This window comes from Centropristis striata, chromosome 4, assembly GCF_030273125.1.
Source record: "Centropristis striata isolate RG_2023a ecotype Rhode Island chromosome 4, C.striata_1.0, whole genome shotgun sequence".
Taxonomy (NCBI): domain Eukaryota; kingdom Metazoa; phylum Chordata; class Actinopteri; order Perciformes; family Serranidae; genus Centropristis; species Centropristis striata.
Window position 1 is genome coordinate 12,760,478 of NC_081520.1, and position 21,289 is coordinate 12,781,766.

At 42.2% G+C, this 21,289-nt stretch overlaps 1 protein-coding gene across 1 annotated transcript in view; it reads right to left on the reverse strand.

The window, feature by feature from the left end:
• robo2 (roundabout, axon guidance receptor, homolog 2 (Drosophila)) overlaps positions 1–21,289 on the reverse strand; it is a 322,763-nt gene that overhangs the window by 49,974 nt on the left and 251,500 nt on the right. The window contains exons 5-9 of the mRNA XM_059332190.1: positions 13,443–13,600; positions 13,094–13,214; positions 12,297–12,435; positions 2,411–2,547; positions 1,229–1,240 (exon numbers count right to left, since the gene is read on the reverse strand). Coding sequence (XP_059188173.1) covers positions 1,229–1,240; positions 2,411–2,547; positions 12,297–12,435; positions 13,094–13,214; positions 13,443–13,600 — 567 coding nt within the window. The remainder of the gene's footprint in view (positions 1–1,228; positions 1,241–2,410; positions 2,548–12,296; positions 12,436–13,093; positions 13,215–13,442; positions 13,601–21,289) is intronic.

Sequence of the window (21,289 nt, forward strand, 5' to 3'; positions counted from 1 at the left end):
TTCAGCCAGACGATGACAAACAGTGTGAGGTGCATTGTAGCGTATGTTTTGCCCTCATTGCGGCGCCGCAAGGCAACACTACAAATCTCTACAATCACCTTAAACGTCACCACAAAGTACAGCATGATGAAGCCGTACAAGGCAAGAAACAAACACAGACGTCAATAACCGGATAACCTTGTACAATGTGACGGCATACCCATTAAACTCCAGTAGACATAAGGAGATCACAGCAGCTATCACATATCACCTAGCCAAAGATATGGCCCCAATAAACACTGTACAACATACACTCTACGTTCTAAGGAAATCAGACTGTTTGATGTGCATATGATGATAGGGGGAAGTTGTTATCACCTGCATGTCTCAATTTTTATTTTTTATTTTTGTTAAAGTAATTTATCTTCCAATGATTTAACTACTAATATGCCCTTGCCAAAGCACTGTTTTTTTGTTTTGTCAAAGTTCATCAGTGCAACAAACATTTTGTGAAAAAAAATTGTGCCAGAGAATCGTGATCTCAATTCTAAGCAGAAAAATCGTGATTCACATTTTTTCCAGAATCGTGCAGCCCTAATCTAAAGAGATGTCAGTTTAGAGCTTCATGGGTAACAGAAATGTGTTTTTTGGAGTTAATGTAGTTCTACATAAATCTATGGTGCTGCATGGTGGCGATGAAAGCAAAATTAGTTCCATCAGCTTCCAGTAGAGATAGTAGTGTAAGTGATAGAAATAAAGTCAGTTATTTGGTATATTTTGTTGCTGTTGTTTACATTGTGCAATTTAAACACAAAAGGATATACAGTAATGTTTTCTTTATCTAAAGAATTGCTTGGACAAGTTTACCTATGATAACATCATGTTAGATCAAGTTCAAAAGCGTCCCTTGGTTCTCTTCCCTTTGTCTCTGAGTTCTGTTAAGTTGCTGCAAACACAATAAGTGCAGCTGGCTGCTTTGATAATGCTGCCTACGTATCATATTCAGTGAACAAACAGACCTGGTGTTATAGGCCATTAGTGTCTTAGTAATAAAGGCAGAGCTCTAAAATCTTCATAGACTACAACACTACTTGCAAACAATAAGGGTCCACAATGTGATGTGTCACCTGTGTTAGTTGAATACAGTAATGTTAAAGCATTGGAAGTTGATTGTCAAGCAGTCAAATGCAGTAATGTGAATGGACAGGGGCATGCAGGATGGAATCAAATCAGAAGGATGGGTACTTACCTACAGGGCGAGCTGGAGACACAACAATGGAGGAGTGGATATATAAAAGAAAATAAATTAAAACACAGACACACAAACATATAAAACAACAGAAGACAAACAAACAAACAAAAAAACATAATAAAATAAGACAAAAAGAAATCAAAGTCAGAATGAATGACATGTTGTGTTGGGGCCAGCACATTTCTGGCACAGGGTAAGCAAGGCAGAGAGGACCCAGTAGCTTTTGTCCACTGTCCCCTGGACAGTTTTATTGATGAGCTCAATGTCTCTGTTTCACAGATATGGACAGACAGTCTGGTATGAGCGCCCCTTGGTGGTCAAAGATCTTCAATTGAAGGGGCATCAAATTCTACTCATCAAAGACAAATACACTGCTGGACCTTCACTGCCTGCTTTAATGAAATCTACCATTCTACGGATGGTGTGTGTTTGTAATAGCAAGGTGAAGGCGTTTTTATCACTAGTGCTGATGGAGAGAGCAGAAAAAAGAAAGCTGGAGTAAGAGAGAGAGAGAGAGAGAGCAAAAAATTCTTCAAAGTGAAGACAGCATGTGGCTTTCATCCAGAGGAGCTTCTGATCCAGATGAGTTGGTGCAGGTAGTTGTTCCCTCTGTGTTACTGTATGTGTTCTCATCCTTAGGTAAAACACCAACATGCTACTTCTACAAATCCACCTTTCCAAAAGAGAAGCCAACCCAAACCTTGTTTTATCTACATCTGCCCCCCTGTGTCTCTGTAAAGCACCCCACAGAGACCTTAAACACTTGGGTTTAATGGGAAGAAGAGTGGTGAAAAGAGGGGAAAATTATGGCTAGAATGTTTTTATTAACCTTGCAAACCCCAGGTGTGGGACTGCTGGTGTGCACCAGTAATCTGTGAAATGGCTTTGCTGACTGGGTGGTTACAGCATGGAGGGTAGCGTGGCTAGCAGACCACCCCGGCTGGGGGAGGAGGGTGTCAGTGTGTCGGCGCTGCACTCGGAAATGTAAATAATTAAACAGATTCATAGACTGTCTACATCTTTCTTGGCTGGGAGAGTCAGCATTCTGGATTTCCATTTGTGTAAAAAGAACCCTACGGAGTAAACTGCCAATCTAAACCTCATATTGGTGTACAAGAACAATAACCTCAATGGTCCGTGACTTCTGTAAAATAACAAAGAACAAAGGGGGTTTCGTACCTCTGACTGTGAGAGTGGCGGAGGCCTCCAGCTTGCCCACGCGGTTTTCTGCCCCACAGGTGAACGTGCCCTCGTCGTTAATGGAAGCTTTCTTCACTCTCAGCACATAGTCCTCCTTGTCATACTTGATCTCATACCTGTCAACAAAGATGCAACATCATGAAATTAAAGTTACCTGTTCAGCATTTAATGCAAATACCGCAAATTTGGAGAAAACATTAACCCTGTGACAAATAAGACATGCTTCACTATTCCAACTGTAGACGTGGAAAGCGTATTTTCTCCCGGAGAGGAAGACAGAGGCACAACTGTTCATTCTGACAAATGGAGATTGCAAGGAGGAGGATCAATTATTCAACAATGACACACAGTACACAGAGGTGTGCATTCAGTTGGAACCCTCAAAACTTGTTCAATATTCATGAGATGTTTTCTCCCTGTGTGTATATATGTTTAAACCATACTCTGTGTGTGTGTGTGTGTGTGTGTGTGTGTGTGTGTATGTGCATCTGCATAACTGTGCTATTGTGCATCCACAACCTGTGTATGAATATATGGTTGCAATAAATGTACAGAGAGCTACACCTTCCTATTGTAAAGCTGAATCAATACAGCAGCTATAGTAGGTATAATTTCAATTCCACTGCAGGAGTCAAATCTTTGTGTTTATGTATGTTTGCAGAAGGCTGTATGTGTGCCTGAACCCGTATGAATGTATGGCAGTTGACAGGGGGATGATGCTGGTCTGGTTTGTTGTTCTAGCCTGTAATTGAAGGGGGTGCTGGCCTGGCAGGGTGTAAGTAGCGTGCAGGTGGGGGTGGTGGGGCTGTGTGATGGTGGTCTGTCAGCCTGACAACCTTCTGCTGTCCACAGTCTGTCACTCACAGACACTGAGAACAGGGTTGAGATGAACAGATAAAGGGCCACTCTATGAGAGCTTGACACTATGTTTGCCCTTTTAAATCCCCTGTGTAGAATTTCAATATGATTTTAGAATATTTTAAATGATAAGCTTGTGGAAAAATCCGACAATAAAGTTGAAAATCGGTGCAGTCTATGTGTTGCTTTTAGCCTTCCAATCTGTGCACCGCAGCCTGCCACAGAGTCTTTTTCGATATTACCTCTTGGCGTCCCCAAAGTCAGAATGTTTCAAATCCACACAGGGGCTTTAAAGGACAGGCCTGATATTATATTATCCTTTTATTATAGCTTATGCCTCTGTGCCATAAAACTCCAAACTTGTAGTCCAACAACTATTAAAAACACATAAAAGTACCAAGAGCAGGGATGTCTGCCCAACATGGAGCTAAGCCTTTAGAGATTGAAAATGCAGTCACAGAGTTGTTTCAGAACAAACTAGGCTGGCCATGTTCATTGTCGAAGAAATATGCCTCCCGCTGCAACAGTACAACTCTTTTATGTGTTTTTAATAGCTTTTAGATGACAATGGAGCATGACGATGGCACAGAAGCTATATTAGGCTTTGGCTACACAGATGATACTTGTTAGAGAGACAATTTTAGTTTTGGTTTTGATTTCTTCAGGGGAAATAGTGATAGTTAAAAAAGATAAAGTACTTTAAACTTCGAAGTTTGTACACATGAAGGTGGATAACGGTTTACCCTGGATAATACATTGGACTATTAGACATGGCAACAAACCATGATTTACAGTGATACTTTCTGATGTGACTTTTTAGAGTAACAATATGCTATGGTCCATTTCCCTCAGAGTGGGAAAGACCCCTCTGCTCGACCATCAGGTGTACTGATGGCTGCTTGCCACTGGCAGCTGCAAAACTAATCTGTCCTGTCTTATTTTTTTCACCTGCTGTTATGACATTTCCTGAGCAAGCATTCAAAGGCAGCTTTATTGAAGCACATTCCTCAACTCTGACTGCCAGTTCCTCCTCTCCACACAGGTACTTAAGGAGCCATAATGATTATTTGACTGAGTCATGACTGAATGCTTTGTTCAAGAGAGAGGGGATGTACAGTTCAGGTAATGGTCGGGGACATGTATAAAGCTTTTATTGTTGAAACCGAGTGAGTGGCATCCAAAGGAATGAGACAGCACCTTTTGGGACGAGCCTGTTGTCAGATGAAAAACAAACAAGCTAATAGAAGGAGCATACTCCCATACTCTGCCTCCGGCTAGACTGGGGAGCTCAACATGAACTACAAGAGGAGGTGGAGATGAGCAAATGAGTGGCAGGGACAGGTTAGGGCTTAGGGAAAACATCACGACTCCCGAACAGACAGTGATCAGACCTAGTGAACGAGATAATATTTTCCAAGCACTTTCAGAAAACCTCACCATGCTACTATGCTGGTGTTGAAGGTTAAAGCTAATTAAACATTTGCTAATTAGTGTGAAACACAAAGTACAGTTGAGGCTAATGGAAATGTCATTAATCTTATTATCTTAAGTGTTAACTCATAAAGTATTAGATATATTGACATATTTTTTACCTTGGTCATTAGGATTTATCTTCTTGGTATCATGAATATTTGTTTCAAATGTCATGGTAATCCCTTCTATAGTTATCAAGCTACTCCACGCAAAACCACTTATGATAACCTCATGGAGGCACGAGAGGAAAAGTCAAAAGGTTCACCAAAAAACCTAATTTCATTAATATATTTTAAAAATGTCATGGTAATCAATCTACAAGCCTGATTACCAAAAAAATGGAGAGCTATGTAAAATGTAAATAAAAACAGAATCATCAAATTTACAAAAAAAACCTGAACGTTTCCCAGTTTGTGCAATAAATATATTATCTTTACATTGTCAATTGAATGTAGGTAGAATTGCATTCTGTTTCTTTGTTATGTTGAAACTTGTTTGGAATCGGGGTTGTAATATTCTGAGATATTTCAGGGAGGAAAGTGGAGGTCTGACCAACTAAATTGTATGCCCGGCCATGCAGGAAGCCGTAACAAGCTTAAAAGAATACTGGTGTGTGAGATTACAGCGCTAATATGCTAAATGTTCCCTAAACTAAGTAAAATAAAGCATGATATAATTAACTACCTAGGTACCAGTGCTAGATAGCAAGTTAGCTGAACAGATTATGACTGGATACATTGGGACAATACAACATTTTCTTTGGTTTTATGCTTTCACTTGAAGCTAGAGATAACTCATAGAAAGTTAACAGTTCACCTGCTCATACAGGCTCCTACAGCCTGGCATCTGCATGACCGAGCCCTTGCCGTGCGGATAACCCACGTATGCACCGACTGGACAAGATGCTTATTGTTCTAAGTCTCCCTCAAACTCTCAAAACAGAACCCCAGGCTGATCCAGGACTTATTAGTGGGAAACATGAGCCCAATCAATCTGTAATCAACTTCCTATATGGAATCAGCCTAGATGACAAGATGAGTGGAAATACTCAGGGATAAGAGGTAGTTGTGGCCACACACACATGTAAGCACACACAGAAAGGGAACAGTAGCTCTTTATTGCGACTGGATCGGGGCAGAGCTCTGTTCTCTATTAGAGGAGGAATGTAATTGCACATGTAGAAGGGCTGTGGAAAGGATAGGAGAGCCAAGTTCACTCTCTCTCCTTTTAAACTAGAAAAAAGACCCACTGTACACACACACTCACACACAGCGAACAAAGTATACAATCATCCAACACATATCCACACATGTGCAGAGTCATTGGCTCATGCAGGGACATGAGGAGTGATGGGAATGTAAGCAAATGCCAAGACAAAGCAGCATTTTTCTTGGTTGTCAACTTGATGTGTTTGCTGCACGGAGAATGCTGTGCAAAGATGACAACTTTATTGGACACACTTTAAAAGCCTTACATTTCAAAAATCCTACAGATCATCTTCGAGGATTTGCCGTGGAACTGTCTGTCAGGAACACATTCACCCGTGTTCCACCTTCAGACTCGTGCCAATTCACCCACATTAAGAGAATCGTATCTCTTGAATGTGTGGACGACTGAATGTGTGGGTATAGTTGTCCACAAAATGACTCAACCTAAGAGGATCTTATCAGCCTGGCCTCTGAGTCTACATGAATGGGGCCGGCGGCAGGCAGAAGGGTTGTGTGCCAACTCTGAGCCCATGAGTCAGACTCAAGATACAGCGAGAGGACTAATTCCAGCCTGCTCTCTGGCCTGACTGCTCTGACACAAAGTCCCCTCTCTGCTCCATTTCATTCTGACAGTCTGATCCAGTTTCACACCATCTAACCGCTACTTTACCGCATCCTGATCAAAAGAGCTGGAGTCTACCTGTCCAGGCCTTGTCACCCCTGAGAGAGAATCAATTAACCGCTATCGCTTCTCATCTTCCTTGTGTAAGGCTCTTAGCCAGAGCTACACTCCCTCTTGGCATCTCTCAAGCCTGAGCAGGGTCAGGGCCTTCCAATCAGCCCGACTAACATTCATCACCTTATCCAACATTAATCAAAGATCAGTTTGGCAAGACATCAGCCCTTATGGTTAGGCTGGGGGTTTGTGGGAAGCAAATTGATCCTAAATTTGCCTTTTAAAAGAGTAACTTCTCTTTAGTGCCACAGAAAAAGTGGCAGCAGTGCAGTCTTTACTTAGTCAAAGTGGTTTGGAGCAGACACCATGGTTGATAGAGAGAAAAAGAAACAGCAAAGTACAGCTGACCGATGCCTGGAAGCCACTCGTACTCGCTTCTCTTTGTGTGTGTCAAGAACAGAGGACGCACAAACACCAAAAGCACTAAGAAAGTCAGATGTATATGCTGAGATCGTTATTAGCCTCTTTTTTTTTTTTTTGCCATTTTTCTGCTTTTTACATGAGATGAAAAGCACTGATACATAATGAATGATCAGCTGCATATCTCCCTCATTAATGCAAAACCAATATTTCTATATTCTCTATTTTTAACACTGAATTATGATTTTATTCACATTACTTTGTTGTTGACACAATCAGTGTTAATTAACCTTAAAGACAGCATAAGTGTGATGATCCTAGTGCCATTCCACACACCAACCCTCTAACACAAGCGCCCTCATAAATACCAGATGTATCCACTTATATATCAGGGGAAGTAATGGAGACAGGAACCATAGCCTGCCGTCTTTTCATTCTGCTGAGCTGCGGAGGTGAGAAATCACTGAAACTGGATGGTCAGCATAACACAGGCGCTCCTGTCACACCCGCTTTAACAGCTCTCTCAAATAGAATGACCCACACACCTCTATCATACACTAACACACGCGCACACACACATGCACAAACCACGAAGGGATTGAGTCAAGAAAAAAAGGCTTTTCTGCTGAATGTTGCAGGGGCTGTGGTGTGGAGGCCGACGGGGACAGGGGGCCTGCATACAGATAGACTGGAAGACCAAAGGGCCTCTGATAAGGCACAGGAGAGGGCACAGGGGTCCAGAGCAAATGAGGAGGGAGCGGGGAAACCGAAGGAGGGGAATACATGGGCCACACACTGAGCTGGTAGCCAGTAGAAGATAATGCACACTGTCCAAGTCTTTTCACTGGGATTCATAGACTATGGCAGAAACTCTTCTATTTGGAGACACAAAGCTCTCCAGTACTTCTCTCCTGGCTCTCTGATGTGGGAGCAGCTATTGTGTGCTTTCCCAAAGATTGTGAGAAGATGCTTGACAGACTGATATTAATCTGATAGTGATATTAATCCAAATGAAGATACTCTTACAAATCATAAATTGGCTTGTTTTTGAGAAACAAATGTGGAGGATGAAAATGTATTCGCGTTATTGTTGGGCATTGTAGCTACACCATGTACTGCATATACCTCAAATAAGCTACAACCCTATCAAGAGTTTTCACAGTATTTTGAGACACATGCTACAAATGTCAAAGATTCTCCCCTGGGAAGACACAGTACCCTCCCATCTGAATCTAATCTTATGTATATTGGTAAAAAAGAATGAGCCCCATTCAAACCAAATTCATTTCTCTAGGGGAGGTTGGGTGATTTTAATATTGCATGTGCTGGTCAGTGATTTTAATCCCGCCCGGAGTGCATATGTGTGTGGTAATAATTAAAGCCCCAATTAAATTCTGCTTTTAAGCACAAGTATTGGTGCATTTATAATGTAAGCCCCGTCCTGAGAGGTACCTTATATTTTAGAGTTTCATTAGCTCAGCACACCGTTCAGAGCTGTGTGTGACAATGGAAGAAGTAGGGACGTTTTTTTCCCCTGACCTGATGGCAAAATACAGTCTCATTCGAGCCCAGATGATGAAGGAAAAAAGAAAAGCCATTAAGAGAGTAAGAACCCGCAAGCTCAACAAATGGGCTGATCTAATTTCAGCTACAGGTAATTATTCTGTCTCGGCTAGTCTGCCTCCCTATAACTAATTTTGTGTGTAGTGGACCACATGTATTTAACACCATCACCTCACAGACTCCAGTCCTCCCCTTACTGAAAAGGTGTAATGGGAATTCAGAAAAAAACATTAGATAACAATTATATTAATAATCATATTTAAAAAAGCAATGCTAATTTGAATTTGGGATTTCATTTTTTGTCTGTGAAAATAAATATCCTGTAATTTAGTGTTGGTTGAAAGACAGTCGAGAAGAAAAAATAAGATTTAAGGTTGTAAGTTATAAATAGGATTGTGCCCCATCATGGACAGTCGTGGAAAACTGTTTTCTTCAATTTCTTGTTCATTTTAATGCCTGGTACAACTAAAGGTACATTTGTTTGGACAAATATAATGACAACGACAAAAACAGCTCATAAGACATTAATTTAAGAGCTGATATCTAGCTGATCTCTCATTTTCCATGGTGTTCTTGATTTTGGTTATTATCAAGAAAACCATAGAAAATGTCTAGATATCAGCTATTAAATTAAACTCTTATGAGATATTGTTGTTATCATTATATTTGTCCAAACAATGTACCTTTAGTTGTACCAGGCATTACAATAAACAAGAAATTGAAGAAAACAAGGGTGGTCTAATCATTTTTTCCATGACTGTATATAAATGACACAGACCTTTGAGTTACTCATGTAAAGAAATAAATGTAAATATTTTCTGATTAAGAATGAGGTCAAGAGTCAATGCAAGTGTTCTCTTAACACACAAAGGAATATCTAAGTTCCCAAACATAATTAATAGGGATGCACAATATAGATTTTTTTCAGCCAAATCCAATAACCGATAATGACATGGTCTAAACAATTTCTTGGATGTAATGAGCAAAGATGGATAATTTAATATCTAATAGTTGTGAATTAACCAAATTCTAAACAGCACTATTGTTATCATGACAAAAGCAAAAAACAGTTCTGACCCTTCAAATGTCCATTTATTTTCTTTTTATTTCAAAGTATATTGCATTTTTTTTTTACAAAAATACTTTGAAATGTACAGAGCATTTATGGATGATGTGCTTGTTTGGGCAATAAAAGCAATTTTGCTCTTTATCATTGGCTATATTTATCAGCTATAATGTTATTAAAAGAATAATACATAACAATATGATTTTTTTAAAGCATCAACTGATCATTTATTGGCTTTACTTTCCTTATCGGAATAGTACATAATAATATAAATTCTCCATTAGTTATAGTTAATCTCTAATAATTAATCCACCCGTTGTTTTTTTATTTTTAGCTACCTACTCTGGCCTGTGCCCGACTGTATTTTGAATGGTTTAACAGGGACTTATGTATGGATTTCTTATTGTAATATATAGAAAAAAATCCCACAGTAGCTTGTTTGGTGATTTTAATCTAGTTGTTATAAACACAGTAAAACACCCACACAGGGTTAGAAAGGAGCACTACTGTCTTTGTCCTCTAATTGAAACCATTCTTGTGCTGTCTCTATCTCCTCTTCTATCCCACAGAGACTGAAGCCGGTGCCATCCTGGTGTGCTTTATGTCTGTGTGCCAGTGTGTGCATGTGTTTGCCTGGGAGGCTGCTGGAGCCACTGAGCATATTAAAGACCTGTTTACTCAGCTGAGGCTCCATTTCCCTTCTTCCTAGTATAAAAGTTGCGCGCACACAAACACTCGCAGAGAGACAAGCATGCACAACGTGCATAAAGAGACCAGCAAAGACAAGTTGAAACAATCTGATGGTAAAGAAGCAGCGGTTTCACTAAGTCTCTCTTTTTATAGCTTACCATAATAATAAGGACAGTGTAACCTTTTCAGATAAAGACCCCTCCCCACTGCATATAGAAGTGCTTGATCTTTAGTCATCTTTCATTCCTATGGTAAAGACCACTACTGATGCAGCTACAGACGCCAACAGCTACAGTAGATATATATTAATTTTTCTTCCAAGCACTTGCCGGTTATCAAACTAGAAACTATTCTTGCATTGGATTTTAAACAATTCTTGTGTCAGTCAGAGAGAAGACCTGTTTGATGTTTATTAAGTGAGGATAAGCAGTAGAGAGAGCAGGAACAGTTTGTCACTTAACAATGTGACTTTTCTTTTTGGCACGCAACAAAGGCAGAAAATGTCAGAATTAGAATATCGCAGTCTTCATGGTTGCTTTCTGCTTCAAAGCAAAACTGCAGAATTAAATATAGCGAGGAAAACAAAAGCTCTCACAATGTAATTAGAAACACTGCGATATTTATCGCTTAATAATTTTGGCAGTATCTTTTTTATGTGTTCAGTTCTTTTTTCCGAATCCAAATAAGGCCGAACTTCAAAGGGATGATACAGTTAGCAAGGATGCAGGCGCATGACACTCATCCTACGCCGTTATAAATCTGTTAATTAGTGTACAAAATGAACTCATTTCCAGAGCCAACTCCCTATCAAAGACATGAGTGAAATACTTCTGTGTGTTTGCTTTGGCACAGTGCTCATGTCGTACTGCCCAGTGAACCAAATCCTTATCAGACACAAACAACCCGCCCACGCTCAGCTCTGCAGCTAGCCTTGAGAGATGTCAAGTCCACTGAGTGTATGTTTTATGAGGTGATCCAAGCAGTGTGTGAATGGCTCGTTGGCTGGGCACAGAACGCTGGTCTCTTTGAAGTCCACTCCTGACAATGACACTGCTATTGACTGTGAGTCCAGTGACTCACTGTGAAGCAACAGGCCAACACACAGAAACCAAGAACAGTATCACTTTATCATCAGTGCCTTTTTACAGGAAGTGAGACAAACTTTGGCTGGCAATCGGGCTAGAAAATCTCTGTAAATTGCAGACTTTTAAGGCTTTATCTATCATCAGTATCTACTTTTACAACTGTGAGTGAAGGCATGTGCCTTGTCAGTGAGGGCATGGAGACTGAATGGGGTTAAATGTGTGAGAGAGGGAGTGATTATCGTCTAGGTTTCTGAGGTGTCTGTGGCAAGATTTCACCTGCACAGCTGCACCTGTGCACACACACTTGAGGGCCACGTCAGCTGCTGTCTCTTTGTGTCTCCTGTCATTCTGTCTCTCTCTGTTCGCTTTGCAACATGCCATCTTTTTTTCTGCTCCCCTACATGTCTACCTCTAAGCCTCCCTGCCCACTTACCTGTCACTCAGTTTTAATTGTCTAGCTCAATAACTGTTTGTCCTCATGCAGACCCCCTTCACTGACATGTTATGGCTGTGGTTGCTGTCTTCGGGGGGGGAGCCCAAGGGTGGAGTCATTTTATCCTGAATGTGTAATTTGCATTGTGTATACAGTCTATTAGAGCTATTTAATGCCCCCGAGCAGCCAGACCAGGTGAGAGCTGGCAGTGTGAGTTATCATTAGCTTGAAACAGTCACTCAGACTGACATCAATGCCTCCACAGCTCCTTTGCATTAAGTGCAGCCTGTCACGTCAGTGTCACACACACACACACACACACACACACACACACACACACACACTATCCCTGTCTCTTTTTTAACAATATTCCTGTATATGTACAGTACATACCTCCCACGAGGAACATCAACGTCGTCTTTCCTCCATCGTACATTAGGCGGAGGGTCTCCTTGAACCTGGCAGCGGAACTCTACTGTCTCCTCTTCTAAGACCACCTGGTTGATGGGCCTCCGGAGGAAGGTTGGTCGCTCTGCCGGATGGGTACGGAGGATAGAAATACTTAACTATATAATGTAATACAATGGGTTTATATTTCTGAATATACAGGTGCATGCACATTTTTCTTCCTAAAGAACAAACCTCTTTGTTTACTCACTCTATTTTGTCTCTTAAAAATCCTGTTTACCTCAGTCATTCTCATTGTCAGTTCATTAGCTCTGTGTTTCCCCCTTTACCACGATATTAGCCCTGGTTCTTGAACCAGTTCTATCTTGCACAATACACAACAATGGTGGCAAGATGGCAGACCGAATTGATTACCCTCAAGCTCTTCTCCAGTTATTAAAAACACTTGAGGAGTTCATTTGCAAAAACAAATATCATGTTTTAATTTGTTTTCCTAAATCATGTTTTTTTGGGTGCAGTCCAGGGAATATAAATCAAACTGCTGTTGGATTGTTTTGATAAGACCTCTCAAACTTTTTTTAATTTGGCTAAATCATGTATTTTTATTGTGCAATCAAGGGAGTTCATTTGCAAATCTGGTTTTTGCAAATGAACTCTTCATTTGCTCTCATCCAAATAAGAGCACGGGCCATCTACTAATGAGAAGAAGTCACCACAATCTCTTATCAGCCTGTAGAATATGACACACCCATGTCAGTTCAAACTGGAGAAATAAAGCTTACCAAACACTGTGACTTGTGCTGTCTCACTGTCCCTCTCTCCGACCATGTTGGTACCCACGCAGATGTACATGGCACCGTCGCTCTTTCTTGTGTTGGAGATCATTAACTTCCCTCCTCGAATCTAAAGAAAAAAAGTTTGTTCTTAAATACACAGATAATATATTTCAATTTTTCAAACCACTGTTTTCAAGTGTTCTCCACATTTTCTCCTCTCTATGTCCTGAAACAACAAAGAAATCATCTTTCCAATGTGTTAAACAGCAGACCATTTTAGAAGCAAGAGCTTTTTATGTCTAGACACTAAAAATAAAGTTGACCTATTGAGTCCAGGTATTGAAACAGTACTCACAGTGATCCTGTCATCCTTGTCATCAATTCGCACTTTGTCTTTCTTCCAGTAGATGGTGGGTTCAGGATGGCCTCTGGGAGGAACACACTCAAGGATTGCTGGCTCTCCTGCCGCCACCACAACGTCTGTCGGGTTTTGTCTGAAGTCATCTCGCAGCACTGAGGGAAACAAAGGAGGAAACAGTTCAGAAAGAGTGCAGCTGTGTCGCATGCTGTTGAATTGTAATGTCGAAAAGTCTGCCATTTTTAAAATGTCTACATATGTATTAAGTAGTGTGCGCAACACAGCATGAATGTATGCAGCTTTCATTGTGACTATTTAAAATGGGATATGCAGCTTCATCTGACAAGGCAAGCACAAGTGAAAGCTAATTGGAGCTAATGGAGGTCCCTGTGGAGGTAGCAGAACAAACAGAGACAGAATGCCCTGAAGCCTGGTGTCACTCACATGTGAGGGCTCACAGGGGTGCGACATGGCTTCACTTTGCTTGCGTGTAGACATTCACACAATTACACACAAACAGATATGTGCAAACGGACAAAAAACAGTGGGTGGTCTGATGAACAACTGTGGCCTTGTATCTAATCACCCTCAGGTAGGCCTTTCATTACAGAGATAGCCCATACTGTTCAGCGAAATGCACAACAGCAGCTTATTATCAAACAAGGAGAGCTGTAAGGACACACGAACACCCACATGAGCACATTAATGTGAAAGCACAAACATACTGAACTCGCAGGATACTTCCATACAAATGAGTGGACCTCTATAATACATACAGTAATGTAGTAAAAAGGTACATACTGGGGGTCGCTCTGGCTCTCTCCTGCTGTGTGCACTCAAACAGATCAATCTACATTTGATCTACAATAAATCTAATCCGTGGAGTAGCACTTTAGGAATTTCAGCTTCAGCAGTGTCCATCCATGCACAGGCGAGGGACACATGATTCCTCTGAAGGATAAAAGGACTGAGCTTGTTGGAGGATGTTTGAAGATGCTTGAGGAGGGCTAAATTAAGGGCAGCACCACAGGTCCTTATGTAAATTCCACGTAGCACTGGGGACAATGGTGGGGAGGGCCAGGATTATAAGAGGGGATAACTGGTCCCTGCGCTCCGGGCTTCTCTCATCTCTTCATTCACTCTTCTTACCCTCTCTACAGAAAGCCACACAGCCATTGTCTTCTTATTTATTTATTTAGACCAAGGGGAAGTGGGGCGGAGGAAGAGAGGAAGCTTTCAACCCAATTATCCTGGGAATGCACAGGGGCACCGAGTGGGACTTTTGTGTGACATGAATTCAAATGAAACCTTTACACAGGAGTAATAGGAGAGAATACAGAGGAGGTAGAGGTTTTCTCTCTCTAATGCAGGGCGGCCCTATAAGAGTGAGGGTAATTAGCCAGATCCAGAGTGGTGGACCCTCCGGCCAGGGTGGGCATAACAGCCAACACCACTGGGCTCTCCGTATTTGCATTACAAACAGAAGTCCTGCTGTTTAAAATCATAGCCTGGTTTGGACCGTACACAGCCTGTTGTTTTCAAGATCACGTTGGATTTAATTGCTCCTTTCCATTCACTGCTGATAGCACCCATGGGATTCTGTCAGAATCAATTTCCGTTGAAACAGAACAGTGACAAAAGAAACACACGTTAGGTGCGTCATTAATGAGCCTGTGCCATGCTGTTTTAATCCAATCTAATACTGCATGGCACGCTCTCAGTAAATGCATCCCTACCCTGCAATCTAAATAAATACACAAAATGTAGAAACAGAAAAATAAAAAATGAGAGAGAAGCTACATGATCCAGCAAATAAAATACAATATACACACACTTGTTGAGGACAGGATAAACACTGGGGTGCAAACAGCTACAAGCAAGCAAACAGATGACACACCACTGGTGGAGGGATTATGCCCTGTGTGTTGGTTCAGGGCCTGCTAATACCAAGACAACACGCTGAACAGATACATTTACTAAATAAAAGAGGGGAGGGGCCAATCCAAATACACTTTGGTGCACTATCTAATCCGAACTATGAGGTCACCAAGGTCAACGTCCTACGGCTAAAGCACACACACATTTCAAATATTCATGCCCTCAGTTTGCTTTGCTTCATTACAGTCTGAGTATATCTCCCAATGTAGCCTGCAGGCACCTCCGTGGGCTGAACAACTCTATGTCTGGGATCATAAGGCAAGTGAATGCTTTATATTAGATGCATAACATGACTGTTTTTCCTTTTTAATCTATGTGAAGCGCATCTCATATGTATGTATCATTAACTGGGTCTGTATATTTGCTGTCAGGATCTGAACTCCGGCTCCAGCTCTGAGCCCCTGTAGGCATTCAGGCCCGAATCAGCCAACAGACGTAAGGTAATTGCCTTTGTATCCCCCTGAAACACTCAGCTCTTCTTCCACTGAAAACATCTCACCTCCCATGGAGTTCCAGCAGGCCCCAAACTCTGCCGTCTTGCTTACTTGCTTATTAATATTGATATATTTTTTTTTTACATTTACACCCCTCTGTTGGCAAGTGCTACATCTGTCAATCCGGCTGCAGGCAAAAAAGAACCCGTATCTGAATAATATTAATCTCCTTTTGCCTCTTAGTATTTTATTTATTTCCCAAATATCAGAGGAGTGGGTTGATTTGAATGAAGGAGCATCAGGCAGGGGGCAAAGCATGGCAAATTTGCAGCTCTTTCAGCTGGCACTGTTTCAACTCCTCGAACTTAAAAGGGAGAGAGTCAGGTTGCAACTTGGGCTGTGAAACAGCCAAGGGGTTGAGAGTGGAGGTCTTTGCCAAAATAAAAACACAAAGGAGACGCCCACACAGTTACTTTGTAAACCAGATTGTCCAACATCGGCAGGGGAGACCTGTGCCAGCAACCATTAGGGAGGTCTGCCTGTGTGTGTGTTCTCACCTAAGACAGACTCACAACAAAAAAAAATCTGCCCGATGCAGATACAGGACAGCAAAAACGCCGGGCATCATAGCAGAGAGGTGGCAGGGGAAGGACAGGTGAGGAGAGATATTTTGTACAGTGCACCCTCTTCTCCCACCCAAGATATTACTCACTGGAGGGTGACACTGCTTGTCGGTAAGATTAGTGGGGAGCCTTGACTGAAGCGTCCAGCCTGCATACTGAGATAAGTGCTGACAAATGCATTCACCTACAGGAGAGTACCTAGGTTGGGTTCACAAAGGTTGCGCTCACGCCACAACACCACAGACTGATTCCGTTTTGACATTCACATCACTTTGATAGACACACACAAAAACCTATACACAAACCTGACAAACTGTGAATCATTTTGTTAAAAAGCTGCAGGGCTTGGTATCTTTTTATAATACTGCAAATGTGAATGTTTGTGTATATTTGTGCAGTTGTTATTACTTTTCCCTCCCTATTTACTGCAGAAAAAGACCCTCCATGCTTTCATAGATATTCTCCTGGGTCAAAGGCTAAGAAACACAGAGAGAGATTACAACAGCGAGAAGCCCGGGGCCATACCCCGGCACCCAGACCCACCACCTTCTACCCACACTCTGATTAGAAAATAAACCATGCACACACACACACACACGACCTGGGAGAGCTGTGGAGAGGTAGCTCCAAGCTATAATATCATTTCGTTCGAGTGCTTTTTGCGCTTCATCCGGCAGAGTGCTATTACAATACCGCCATTTTCAATTCCACCCTTAGAGAAGAGAGACAATATATATGTCACTTGACAAAACATACCAAATCCACTCTATGTGCTGTCATTGATGTTTTGTATTACTGTTGATGCTGAAGGCAGGAGTAGGATAATGCCACACTATATATTACTACACTGTGAAAGGAGATGTGCTCCATTTGTCTGGATGCATGCTTTTTCTCCAGCTGACTCGCTCATTTGCCCTCCCACCGGCCAGGGCTAACCTTTGCCCTCCATCCAGATGCAGAAATTACCCCCTCAGCAGGCAGGCAAGCAGCAGGTTCACACATATCCCCCATATTCCTCCACTGAGGGGTTGCAGGTCAGACCAGAGAAACAGCTGCAAAAATATGTCCGGCTGGCGCTGCCCAAGGCTGTGCCTCCTCTGAGAACTCAGTAGAGACTCTCATCATTAGCACAACTCATCACCATCTCTCTCTGTCTGTCTTATTCTCTCTTATTACCATCAGAGGTCATTCTCTGTCTTTCTTTTTCTTCCTTCTCAGTTTATCTATTTTTTTTTTTTACTAATCCCACAGTGTTGTCCCATGCGTTGCTTCTTGCCCCCTCCACTCACTTTCACTTGCTTGTCAAGGCTTTCTCTGCACTGACTGCAGATGAGGTTTTGCAGATGAAGCCATATACACGCACACCCGATCATTCTCTATAGACCATGGCCAAGCCCGATATCATCTCCACCACCATTCTCCCTATCTGCAAATCCTGAGCTAAGGGATTGTAAATAACACTGTCACTTCCACAGATAAGATGCAGGAAATATGGAAAAGAGTGAAGGTAAAGAGAATCATATGGTCTGCGATGATACCATGGTGGGGGGAAATCACAGGTGGCGATATCATATGAAATGTGCATCTTTAATAGAGCCTTGCATGGAATAAAAGAGACAGAGCATGTGTGCTCTGGTGAGATCGCTGAAAGAAAAGAGGCGAGGCATAACACAACACAACACAACAGGGGATGGTGAGAGGATGCTGGATCAAGGTCAAAGTGAAGAGGTGGTGGGGAGTACAAAGGTGCTGAATGGATGGGGCTGACTGTAAATGAATGGAGCGCATTCCATCAAACTCATACCACATACTGTGTCTCCACCTCTGATTCAGTAGATAAGCCTAAACAAACATACTTATTTAAACAGCAGCCCCGTTCAAAGCTCATTTTTCAAACAGTACCCCTAATTTGGCCTAACAAGCCCCTGGGCAGCACAGTAATGACAGTAAGTCCACAGTGGGCGATTCTGCTGGCCGATCCAGGAAAAATGTGTGGTGCTGCTCCCGAGAAACAATATAATTAACTCTTAATGGACCCCTTTCCTTTAAAAACACACACTCATGCATACACATTCACACACATAGATACACGTTCACACGCACACACACACAATTCAATTTAGCCTAATCCATGCTTTATGGTAATGTATAGCTCATTAAAATGTTAGTTAAAAACTCATTAAAATTCACTTGAAGAAGTAATGGCTTCATTACAGTAATATGCTGAAAAGCAAAGAAAAAGACAAGTAAGGACAAGGAGAAGAAAGAGAGCAGAGAGCGACAGCTTTCTAATCACTTAATTGTGTCTAAAATGGAATACATTTGCATAATAAATAATGATTTGCTGTATCCTCCTTTCTATCTTTTTCCATTCTCATAGCACTCTGTAATTAACAGTCGCTACAATTAAAGATGCATTTTGCCCCGAAATTATTTCGGTGGCCACTCCAGTTTTCATTCTGTTGTCTTGTTTATGGTCATGAATGTGTTTGCAGGGCCTGGCAGAAGCAGGCAGTGCACGGAAACTGGAGCTGCCTGATACTGACGAACAATGTGCCCATGGGTCTTTGTGCCTGCTCTGATAAGGCATGATGTTGTGCTGATGCTTGTGCTCAGTCCAGAATGGACACTTTACAGCCGGAAGGGGGAGTAAGACGTGAAGGAAGGAGAAGAAGGGGAGGGGAGGAGGGGGTTGTAGATGAGAGTGGGATTGATTTCCTGCCAATTCCAGCACAGACAGAGGTAGTGAGGCATCATGATGGAGCAGGTGGGTCTGCTTCCTGCATCGGGTAAAGGAAGAGGAGAGGAAGTAAGGTGAGAAGAAGAAGAGGAGAGGAAGTAGTGCACTCAGGCAGACAGGGAAATGACTCCTCTTAATGTCTTCTCTCTTATTCTCCTATTGCATCAGTCCCATCTAAACATGACAGATAATATGGGAGATTTGTGATTAGGAGTTTAACAGTGGCTGAGTACAGTTACTGAGGGTTGAAGAGATCGCCGTATTTTTGCAACTTCTGAACATACTGAAAGCAAACTCCCCCTCTGCATCTTGTTGTGACTGGAGGTTTTGATTCTTATCAAGAATACAGTTCTGTAAACAAGTTGGCCAAGCCTTCCTTTTTTTTGCCATGCATGTAAATTTAACACTAGTGGTCTCTAGGCCTCCAAGTCTGGGGAGACAAGTCACTTTGAATCATCATTGTGTAACAAAGGCTACACGCATGAGACTCATTAACTTTGGCTTTTTGGTTATGACGTATACACAACAGGTGGAGTCTAGAGCAGCCCTCAGCCTCATATTCACCAAGTCCAGAGGAACCCGCAGGTCTTAGAAAGGAAAATGAAAGACATACGCGTGTCTTTAACTTTTCTCTCATGAGTACAAACTTGGCCTACCTTGAACAATGTCTTAATATCTCATTGTTTTTCCTCCCCACCACCTCTTCCTCTCTCACCTGCAGTGTCGTGGTTAATATGTATAACCCCCCCACAGTTTATTCATGTAGCCTTTCAAGTGTAACAGATGTCATAAGTCCAGCTGTGATGCACAGTTGCATTAAAGAAGTAAGACAATTTGTTGGATCTGTGTTCAGCATATTGGTGTGAGCTGTGGCCTAATGACATTGAGGTAGTGACCTTCCACAGGGAAAGATAATCTCCAGGATGCTGCTGAACTGCATCCAGGCTGGGAGAACAGGGCTGGATTCCCTTGGAGACGACACAAAACACACACATAAGCACGCAGACAGAAGCTGAGTCGCTTATCCGGTGTGGCATATTTACACGGGCATCTCTGGTGGAAATGAAACCCTGCAGCCTAGCTCTGCAGTCCACTGTGCGAATCTTCATATAATCTTTAATAGCTTCCCCCTCTTTTTCTTTTACGCCAGCCTATTTGCTGCAGCTCCTTCCATGTCTATTTTATTGTTTTGGTCTATAATTGGATTGGCAGTAATGGCGAGCAGAGAGCCGTTAGGAGCTTGTAAAAGGTGTCACTCTGCTGTGGCAGCCCCGTTTTAATTAAGCTCTCGGCTGGAGTTGCGCAGCTTTTATCTAGCTTGGTGTGATGAGCCCCAAGTGCAAGTGTGCTGCACACCGTACTGCAGGACAGGAAGGAGGAGGAAAGGTGGTGTTCACAACAGCTGCAGATAGCCCAGTTTACTGTACTCAGCCGCCCTCCCTAGACACCAATCTACATGCCTGGACCAAGAAGATACTGGGAGACATCATAAAAATTCAGTGTGTATATGTGTGTGTGTGTGTGTGTGTGTGTGTGTGTATGCCATTACTGTTTCCTTGTGCTCATTGTGACAGAGCCCCACCCATCAGTGGTGTGCAGTCATGTGTGCAGATGCAGAGCCAGTCTCACAACATGGCGGCAGAAAATGGGCAGAAGCAAGAATCTAAATGAACACAACACTGCTGTAAATTCTAAACTAATCCTACTTTACTGTCCGGCTGCCTGTGCGTGTGTGTGTGTGTGTGTGTGAATTTGAATGTGATGCTGATGCTGTAGGCAGTGCTGTACGTGGCATAATGATGAGAGAGGTGTTCATCACAGTCCTTGCCTGTTCCCCCCTCCTCAATCCTCCTAATGGCCTCCTCAGATCATCTTTCCTTCAATCAATACTGCCTGAAAGGAAGAATCCCACACCTAAGGACACTTTGTTCGCGCCGTAGATCACAGGTGACACATTTTCCATACCAGGAATCACCTGCTGGTTCTGGATCAGAACCTTACAGAGGACTTTGAACCAGTTTTGATATCCATCAAATGTATAGGTCTGGCCATTTTCCTAGGTGGGTGGCTCGGGCAGGGGGTTGATACGGTTAAGATTTGTGAGCAGAG